We start from the raw sequence: 10825 nt of genomic DNA, 5'->3' as shown, positions 1-10825 counted from the left end.
AGAGAGAGAGAGACCACGAAAGAAGCCATCCATCTATCCATCGTCATCCATCCCTCCCTGACACCCCCCCCCCTCCCCCCCCTTTGGGAGAGAGCGCTGTGCAGAGTGCAGTGAAAACACACACCGCAGGAAGGAGTGAGACGGGGGAAGACGTTCGGTTCGATCGGCGATCAGTGGCGGGTGATCGGTCGGTCTGTGTTACTGATTAGTGAGATCGGGAGTGGTGATTGGGTCCAGCCCCCCCCCCACGCCCCCCACCCAACCCTCACAAACCCCCCCATCCTCCTCATCCTCCCCCCCGAGACAACCCGACCCGACCCGACCCCGTCCGGTTCAGAGCAGCAGGACCTGGACCTCCACCGTCAGAGGAGCAGGACCTGCAGACAGAGGTGGCCCCCCCTGGCCCTCCACTGTCAGAGGATGATGCAGCAGCGACAGAGACGCTGGCCCCCGCCGTGCACCGACGGGGGAGGGGTCACCGGGGCGAAGTAGGCGTGGACCTTGATCTCGGGGAGGTGGGCCTGGAGGAGAGAGGAGAGGAAGAGGAGGAGAGTTAGAACGAGTCTTCATCGTAGCGACACAAGTACAGATTTGTGCCCTTGCTCCATTACTTTAACCCAGTGGTTTTTCAACCTTTTTCATGCCAAGGACCCCTAAATTGATATACATTTGGCCGCGGACCCCCATCTGAAAATGTTTTAAATTATACAAAATTCTTCAAACACTTTTTTTTTGAAAATGTTCAAAAATAGCAGATCTACAAGCTCGCAGCGCGGCACGAAGTGACGCGCTGCGAGCTTGTAGATCTGCTATTTTTGAATAGCCAACGTCTACAATATAGATAAAGGGGTGAAAATGTATTAACATCTTTTGCTAGGGACCCCCTGGAACCGCCTCAAGGACCACTGGTGGTCCCCAGACCACTGGTTGAGGACCACCGTTTAAGAGCGGGAACGCATCTGTGTCATTTTAGATCGTAACCGCTTTAACCATTATCTTATACTTTGGCTGTTCAACAATAGCAGATATACAAGCTCATAGTGCGGCACGTGAGCTTGTAGATCAGCATTTTTTCTTTTTTAAATCATGAAAATTTGTGCAAATCTTTGAATATATATTTTTTTAAGCAAACATTTGTAAAATATGTTGTTCCAGGATGTCGTTTAAAAAAAAACTATATATGTAAGATTTGCACAAATGTTAAAGAATTAAAAAAAATAGCAGATCTACTGGTATAACCCAGAGTCATTGTCCTCTCTAGTGCATGCAAGCAGAAAAGCACGTACAAAACAAAACATTAAAATGCATTAAATGCAGGGCAGAAGTAGCCTGACACTCAGCCTGAATTTTCATTTCGTTTCACTCCATTATTCAGTCTGAAAGCCCTCTCAATGCAGCGGAGTTCTGAGATGGGGGCGTGGCCAAAGTGGGACTCCACTATGAACCAACGCGATTGGTTCATACTGGATTGTCCCGATCCCGATTCGTCGTACAGATTTTCAACCGAGAAACACCCGCCTTCGAAAGCGTCACCAGACCCTGAATGCTAGGCAAAGGATTCAGGGGGTGGAGCCAGGCTAGGGCAGAAGCAAACATCAATAAAAATAGAGTCACACTAGGTCATGCTCCAAAAGATGAATGGTTTATTACCACCTAAGCGTGATGTTTGGAGCCCAGTGACTCTCCCTCAGACAGAATCTCTAGTGCATGACCAACCATGCTATAACCACAGACCGTTAAAATATGGACAGCGTCACGCCATTGGTTTCGCCTAAGATTTCTCTATGGGGAATTTCTATGGGGAAAATAATCCGTGACCCCGGGGGGAATAACGCCCTCTAGCGGCGGACTTCGATGCTTTATTACGGCAGTGGTTCTCAACATGTGGGTCGGGACCCCCAGGGGGGTCCCCACATTGATTTTTTTTGGGGGGTCCCCAGATGACAGTGAAGTGACAATTTACGTCCTTTTAAGATATTTTTCATACACCCAAAAAAATTACCATAACTGAATCTGAAGTCAACTGCAGTCATTAAACAAACTGTACGGACTTAACCCATTAATACCTGGAACGCATCTGTGTCACTTTAGATTTCTTTGGCTATTCAAAAATAGCAGATATACAAGCTCATAGCGCGGCACCGAGTGCCGCGCTATGAGCTTGTAGATCTGCTATTTTTGAAAAATCGTGAATTTTTTTTTTTTGGACTTTTTTCCAAAAATTGTTAGGATTTAGATTTATTTTAAAGAATCGCCTCAGGTCTTAATGGGTTAAATATACAAACATTGGCCAAATTGTCAAATAGTATAAGAAAGAGATAAATATTGTGAAAATAGCCGATTTACAAGTTCACAACGCCTCGCGTTGTGAGCTTGTAGATCTGCTATTTTCACAATATTTATTTGTGGAACAGAGTCAAACTAAATGAAATGCCTAAACTCCTACAATTCCAAGGTGGGTGGGGGGTCCCCGGTTCAAATATAATTATTTGGGGGGGGGGGGTCGTAGCCTGAAAAAGTTGAGAACCCCTGTATTACAGAAGTGTGCAATAGGTTAAAGGGATACTTCACTTTCACATAAAATAAACATTTAAAAAATATATTAAAAATAAATGAAAAAAGTAATGGAAAAATCACGGCCCCCTCACGCATTAGAGTGTCCTACTAATGTGTGAGGGGGCCTTTATTTTGCCATAACTTCTTTCATTTTTTTAAAATATTTTTTTTTAATGTTTATTTTATGTGAAAGTGAAGTATCCCTTTAAGTATGACCTCTCTGGCCCCTCCCCACTGACCCGGATGCGTTTGATGCCGGCCCTGGTGACCTGCTGGCAGTCGTACAGCTCGATGCGCTCCAGACGGTGGCAGCTCTTCAGGTGCTCCAGGGTCACGTCGGTGATCAGCGGGCAGTTGTCCAGCTCCACCACCGTGAGGCGCTCCTGGCCGCAGGCGCTGCTGCTCAGAGCCCTGATGCCGTCGTCCGTGATCAGCTCACAGTGGGACAGCGACTGGATTTGGGGGGGGGAGGGGGGGGGTAAAAGTACAAAAGTATTGGCATCAAAATATACTTACCAAAAGTAGATAGTAGTCATTGTGCAGAATGTCACAATTTCACAAGTTTTCAAATGTATAAAATGTATAAAAATGTTGAAAATAGCAGATCTACGAGCTCACAACGTTGTGAGCTTGTAGATCGGCTATTTTCTAATGGCCCAAATGTATATAGCTGAAATGGTGAAAAGCTGAAAAAGTAACTAGTAACTAAAGTTTTCAAATAATTGTAGTGGAGTAAAAAGTACAATATTTGCCTCTGAGATGTAGTGAAGTAGAAGTAAAAGTATAGACAATTGGAGATACTCCAGTAAAGTAAAAGTACCTCAACATTGTACTTAAGTACAGTGCTTGAGCAAATGTACTTAGTTACTTTACACCACTGTATTTCATACAGTATATCTACTGTAAGCTCAGCTCTGATTCTCCTGAAATAACCTGGTGAGCTAATGTATTGTTAGGCAGCAGACAGATGACCTACAGTACGTGTCTATTTATACAGTACTCTATCACTCTATTTATACAGTACTCTATTACTCTATTTATACGATGACACTCTGAGAGGAAGGTTGAAATGTCAATAAAGATGAAGTGAGTCGAGGACATGCTTAATCTCTGCCCCGTGACGCCACAGTGTAGCCGGATGAAAATAGCAGCTCCGCAAGCTAGCTCACCGCGCGGCGTCACAGACGCCTGCTTCAGAATCCCACCGCACTCTGTCTGGAGGCCACGCCCCTTGAACCCAAACGCTGCCCCACGGCTGTCTTGAGTGACACCGCGTGCACACAAACACGCCACGCACGTTTGCAATGAGAACAGGACGTTATTAAGTTCAAGTTGGGTGGCATATAGACCTACTAATTATTATCCTACAATTTATTGATTGAATATTGTTATCAAAGACAAGCACAGAAATGTACACTTCAATACAAGGTCTGCTAAGAGGATTTCAAACCCAAGAAAGCACTATGGCTTGTTTCCATTGGGGTCCTTTGTACAATACTATGCAAATAAACAAGTAGATATCAAAATGGTGGCGCAGTCGGTAGCGCTGTCCTCTCACAGCTAGAAGGTCCTGGGTTCGATTCCCGCCGGGGACGCTGTGGGCGCTGGGGGCGTGTTCTCTCCTCCGCGTCATCAGTGCCCATACCCTAGGTGGGGTTGTCGAAAGGGCCTTTCTGTGTGGAGTTTACATGTTCTCCCCGTGTCTCCTAGGGTAGGTACCCTCACAAAAACATGCAGTAATCCTGGTCACTATACTGCCTCCCCCTGGTCAGCCAGGGCGCCTGATGGAGGGGAAGGGAACTGGTTGGAATAACGTGTTCCTTCCACGCGCTACGTCTAACCAGGGAACCTCCCCCCTGTCGGGAGATAAGAAGCGGCCTGCTTGCTCCTCATGCATTGAAGGAGACATGAGCTTCAGCTTGGGCTCTCCCTAGGCTGGCAGAGGGAGAGTAGTGCCCAGGATTACATAGGCAATTGGCACTGGGTGAAAAAAATATGGGTTACATAATCGTGGGATAAAAATTAGTAAAAAAAAAAACGTGTACAGTTACAGTAAACAGTTAAACTAAACTTCCATTCATAGGAAAATCGTCCAGAAGAGAAAGCAGCAGCAAACAGAATGGTGTTTTAAAAGGCGATCTAAAAGAACTAACTAATATTATTAAATATAATAATTGCGTTGTGCGATCGCTATAGATTGATAGATATATAGCCTGTTCTCATTGCATCCGTGCGGGCCGTGTTTGTGTGGACGTGCTTTCACTCAAGACAGCCGTGGGGGCGTGTTTGGGTTCGCGTCGCCAGACGTGACCTTGCTGAGCTGCTATTTCCGGGATGTGACATCGGCGGGCGGCCGTACGGCGAAAATATAAATGGGGGGAGGGGCTACAACAAGAGCTCTCACCAGGCCTTGTGTAAATATAAATATAAATGGGGGGCTACAACAAGAGCTCTCACCAGGCCTTGTATAAATATAAATATAAATGGGGGGCTACAACAAGAGCTCTCACCAGGGCTTGCAGACGAGGGCAGTGAATAGAAAGCTGAACCAGGGTGTTGTCGGTCACCTGAATGGGAAGAAAAGGGAACGTTTACATCCACAGTCCTTACTGAGCTGCATCCACAGAACACATGCGTCAATGTCAGCTTAAAGGAGAACTCTGGACTACCTTTTTCTTATCTTTATATGATATTATTATGAGTGGTACAGCAGGAAAAATGCGCTAGATTGCGTATTTTATCCCTCGAAATGTTTTTTTTTTGTTGATATCTGCCGTTCATAATGACATAAAACTCTCCACAGTGTTTGTGTTAGACGCTCCCCTCCCTCCGGAAGTCTCGCAAGACGAGATTTCACCCGTGAGTCAGCTTGTAAACACTACGGCGGCCCATTTGGGACAAAAACACTGTGTTGAGGTTTCTATCATTATGGCAGATATCATTTAAAAAAAAAAATATTATACGTTGAGTGCCTGGATTTTTAACCATTTTTAAACCTTTTTCAAGTAGTCACAAAATATTTTCAGTGATCACCGTCCTCATGGTGATCCCCTCATTACACACATAGAGGTCTCGTACAATCGGGGGGAAAAAATTAAAAACATTCGGTAATCCGTTCCATAGTTGCAGCCAGTTGAAAATAGTTAAAAATACATTGTAAAAAAAAAAAGTACAAAGGAGCCGAGATACAGGTTTTTGAAGTCATAAGTTAACCAGGAAGTGGATTGGAGTCTAAATCTTCGAAAAATGATATCTCCTGGTGCTGTGAAGGAAAAAATTAAAATATATATATATATATTTTTTTTTTTTCAAAAACAGTATATATACGGTTTTGGCACTCAACAGCTGTATTTGAAAAGAAGTATATATACGGTTTTGGCACCCAATGTGTTAACAGTCGCTTCTTCCAACTTACCAAAATACATTCTTCTAGGTCCATTTTTTCAAGCTCGTGACAATTCTGCAAAGAGAAACACAAACTCAACCCATTGACTTCAACCTCAGAGACACTCCATAGAAGACATGATGGGCTGGACAAATGGAGAAGGGGGGAGGAAGGGAGGAAGGAGACTCACCCTGGCCAAGACAGTGAAGCCAGCATCTGTCACATGGGAGCATCGTGCAGCCTCTAGGATCCTGAGCACACACACACACACACACACACACACAAAGGACATTTAGGTGATGTCGGTCAAGGAAGAGGGTGGAAACTGGAAAAAAAATAGGTAGAAACTGAAGAATTTTTTTTCGTATTTGTGTTGCAGTGTAGTGTAGTGTACTATGTGTGTGTGTGTGTGTGTGTGTGTGTGTGTGTGTGTGTGTGTGTGTGTGTGTGTGTGTGTGTGTGTGTGTGTGTGTGTGTGAGCGAGCGTGTGTCAGTTGTCGCAGTGGTGTAAAGTAACTAAGTACATGTACTTCTAAGTAAAATTTTGAGGTATTTTTACTTTATTGGAGTATTTCCAAGTTTCAGTACTTTTACTTTGAGGTACTGGGGGTCATCAAGGGTTTGGGGGTCATTGATCTCACACAGAGCCAAACAGCTGACTATAATAAATAGAATGGACGATGATGTCGCGGGGCCGAAAATGGCCGAGCTACAAGCTCACAACCCTGTTGCATCCACGACGCGTTGTGAGCTCGTATGCCTGCTGTTCACAACGAAATACAAATCAAGCTTTAAAGGGATAGTTCACGCCCCAAAAATGACTTTTTTTCCTATCGATCAATCATCCCATGGAGACTTGAATTCATGGATACTTTTTTTTCTCGTTTTTATCGCATTCCTAAGACAATAATTCGATGACCGGCAGCGGTTCCGGGTGTCCTACCGGAAACGCTGCCTACCGGTCCGCTGGTCATCAAATTATTGGCATGGGAATGCGAACAAAAACAAAAGTATCCATGAATACAAATAAAAGAAAATCTATCAGGTCTATGCGGAGAGCAAAGGCTGCGTCTCTGTTGGACAAAACTACAGTAGTGTCATGGCCAGGTCTTTTAGAGTAGAAAAAATGCTGTTCCATTGGATAGACCAGACCCTCCCCCACCCCCCACCCCCCGGACACTTGTTATTTACATCAGCATGCACGTGGTGGCTTCTGCAGCGCTCCAGAGAACATCAAAATAAGGTGAAAAACGCTGGCAGCAGCAAAATAATTAATTAAATAATACCTGGCAGAAAGCTTCCTGAATAAAAAAAAGAGGCAGTCAAATCCACTAAGGAAGCATACATGTGTCCTCACTCCTCATGGTAAGAGGATACCAGTGATACTGTGACTGTACATGGTGTCCATGTCACTGTGTAGAGCAAGTGTTCTCTGGTCTCTGGCTCAGTGACCCCCCTGTTACTGTCTGCTGGTTAATTACATTCACCTGGTGTCTCAGCTCTAAGCAGTGTGTGAGCAGAAAGCTACACACACACACACACACACACACACACACAGTACATTCAGCTTGTAGATCGGCTATTTTTGGCTCAAGTTCTCCTCAGAAAATGGATGCTAGGGTTCAAGTGGATAAGGTAAAAAAATAAATAAATCATACCACACAAAGATTTGGCGGACCCCCTGTAGTAACTCTGAGGACCACCTAGGGGTCCCGGACGCCCTGTTGAAGACCCCTGCTCTAAGCAGTGTGTGAGCAGAAAGCTACACACACACAACATTCACAGTTGCTCATGGAACGGTGCAATAGACAACATTCAGCCACTAGATGTCGCCCTTACTTAGCTGATTCTTTGGTTGATTTTTAATTCCTCACTGTATTGCCTATTTTAATGTTGTTTTATGCCTTTGCTTTTATTTTATTTTATTTTATTTTATTGTTAAATTGGTTCTAACTGTAATTGTATTCTTGCTCTGTAAAGCACTTTGAGCTGCATTTCATGTCATGAAAGGTGCTATACAAATAAAGTGTATTATTATTTATTATTATTATTACACACAGGTTTGTTGTTATTTCCCTGATTCATGCCTAATAATATACACAGTGGTCCCCCCAACCTTTTCTGGATCAGGGCCTTGCATGTTTATGTTTAAACGATCAATCAATCAATTGAGTTCCGGCTTTGGATCAATTGAACTAAAATAGTAAAATAAAATAAAAATAACATACTTTATGTAACTTGCTATTTATCGGTATCACCATGACATGTTCTTTCCATTTCTTTCATATCGTCTCTGTCGGGTGGAAACCTCATGATGTCATGCTGGACAGGTTAAAGTGGTGAAAATTATTGTGATGCTATATTAACCGATTAAGGCCTGAGGCCAATTCAAAAAATGTTTTCTAAATCCTAACAGTTTTTTGAAAAAAAAAATTAAAATATATTTTTTCACGATTTTTCAAAAATAGTAGATCTACAAGCTCATAGCGCGGCACTCGGTGCCGCGCTATGAGCTTGTATATCTGCTATTTTTGAAACAGATGCGTTCCAGGTCATAATTAACTTTGAGAACCAATGATCTATGAAGTAACCCAGCAGCAGGAGGAGGTGAGATTTAACAGATTGTAAATGTATGGAGTGTGTGAGGGTGTGTGATGGTGTTGTGCAGGTGTGTGTGTGTCTGTGTGGGTGTGTGTGTGTGTGTGTGTGTGTGTGTGTGTGTGTGTGTGTGTGTGTGTGTGTGTGGTGAAGCTCACTTGAGTCGTGGACAGTTGAGTCCCAGGGCGGTGAGCGAGGCGTCGGTGATGTTGGAGCAGCCGGACACACAGAGGATCTGCAGCTTGTGACAGCCCCGGCACAGGCTGACCAGACCGTCGTCCGTTATCTGCCGTGGACACGCAGCACAGCGTTAGGGCTGACAACACTTCATCCATTAAGAGCAGGAAGGGGAACGCATCGTCATTTTAAGAATTCTCTGGCTATTAAAAAATAGCAGATCTACAAGCTCATAGCGCGGCACTGAGTAGATCTGCTATTTTAGAAAAATCTTTATTATTTTGTAAAATACTTTGTTCCAGGGACCTCCCAGAAGCAAAGATTTTAGTTACAAATGTTCGCTTTAAAATACATATATTCAAATGTTTGCACAAATGTTCACGATTAAAAACAAAATAGCAGATCTACACTACAAGCTCTACACGCAATGAGCTTGTAGATCTGCTATTTTTGAATAGCCAAATAAATCTTAAAATGACAGAGATGCATTCCCGGTCTTAATGGGTTAATCCATTAAGTAAACTAAATCAAACTAGATAAAAAACAATTGAGAATCGATCATTTAATAAAATAACCGATTCATAATCTATCCCTTATTTTGGGCATGTCGTTATAGACAAAATTCCAATGTGTGTGTGTGTGTGTGTGTGTGTGTGTGTGTGTGTGTGTGTGTGCGTGTGTGCGTGCGTGCGTGCGTGCGTGCATGCGTGCGTGCGTGCGTGCGTGCGTGCGTGCGTGCGTGCGTGCGTGTGTTCCAATTCCAAATGTTTCCCCCAAAAAATTTACAGCACTTCCTTTTTTAACAAAGTTACAAAGTGCTAGCAAAACATTACACCTACAGTATAGCTACAGAGGCCATTACACCTTGGCAGTGTGAAAGCACACTCTGCACATTTTGCACGTACGGAGGTAAATTTGTATCGTACTGAAGGTGCACTTTCTGGGCCCCGCAACTACTAAAGCCCACGAAACACCCCTGAGCTTTCCTTTGTTCTATTTTGGATTTTTGCTAAGACTTGCTTTTGTTGTCAAGAAAACTTCCATTCTGCAGTGGCTTCATCCTGAACCTTGTTGCTATAGCTGCTGTTAACGTGCCACTAATATGCCTTAAATCCAGTGGTTCTCAAACTTTGTCATGTCAAGGACCGCCCAAAATGATATGTATTTGGCCGCGGACCACCATCTCAAATATTTTGTTCCAGGGACCCCCCAGAAGGAAAGATTTTGGGGGCGCTATCTTACCGTGCATGACTGCATGTTGATGGTGGTGAGTTCAGGGCAGTGCTTCTGCAGGTGTTTCAACGCTCCGTCATCCAACTGGAACAAACCAATGAACACGCAGAATCACACTCAAATCACATGTCATAAACACACAGTGGTAGAAAAAGTACTCAGATATTTTTTATTAAAAAAGTAGCAATACCACAATATAAAAATACTCTGTTACAAGTACAAGGCCTGTGTTCAAAATGTTACTTGAGCAAAAGTACAAAAGTATTGGCATCAAAATATACTTAAAGTACCAAAAGTAAAAGAACAAAAATGTTTGAAAATAGCCTAGGTATAAAATAGGGCTAAAGTGCTTAATGTATGTTTCATAATGTAATCATTTATATCTGCAAAGTAGCTAGTAACTAAAGGGCACTTCTGCTCCAGAGGGCAAACGGGCAGGTGCTTTAGCATCACCCCTAAAGTCTATCTGTGCACGTCCCTGTGTGTGTGTGTGTGTTCAGACATGATAGTATAGTTACCTGTGTGCATCCTCTGAGGAACAAGGCGTGTAGTCCAGCACAGCCTCTGGCCAGAGCCTCGATGCCATCGCGCGTTATCTGGTCACACCACGACAGGTTCAACATCTCCAGCATCCTGCAGCCATCACTGACCCCCCCACACACACACACCCACACACACACACACACACACACACACACACACACACACACACACACACACACACACACACACACACACACACACACACACACACACACACACACACACACACACACACACACACACACACACACACACACACTTCAATTGGCTTTATTGGCATGAGAAAACATTACATTGCCAAAGCAGAAAGCACAATACAACAATACAGCAATA

General features: G+C 43.7%; 1 protein-coding gene across 1 annotated transcript in view; it reads right to left on the bottom strand.

The window, feature by feature from the left end:
* Nucleotides 1–331: 331 nt before the first annotated feature.
* LOC308094713 (uncharacterized protein) overlaps nt 332–10825 on the bottom strand; it is a 30928-nt gene continuing 20434 nt past the window's right edge. The window contains exons 5-12 of the mRNA XM_080441526.1: nt 10468–10594; nt 9959–10033; nt 8698–8825; nt 6132–6192; nt 5972–6016; nt 5067–5123; nt 2796–3008; nt 332–521 (exon numbers count right to left, since the gene is read on the bottom strand). Coding sequence (XP_080297652.1) covers nt 414–521; nt 2796–3008; nt 5067–5123; nt 5972–6016; nt 6132–6192; nt 8698–8825; nt 9959–10033; nt 10468–10594 — 814 coding nt within the window. The 3' untranslated portion in view covers nt 332–413. The remainder of the gene's footprint in view (nt 522–2795; nt 3009–5066; nt 5124–5971; nt 6017–6131; nt 6193–8697; nt 8826–9958; nt 10034–10467; nt 10595–10825) is intronic.

Source organism: Gymnoscopelus braueri (genome assembly GCF_963280865.1).
Source record: "Gymnoscopelus braueri genome assembly, chromosome: 11".
In the NCBI taxonomy this organism is placed as follows: domain Eukaryota; kingdom Metazoa; phylum Chordata; class Actinopteri; order Myctophiformes; family Myctophidae; genus Gymnoscopelus; species Gymnoscopelus braueri.
Note: the sequence above shows the minus strand (reverse complement) of the source record. Positions and strands in the feature narration are given on the sequence as shown.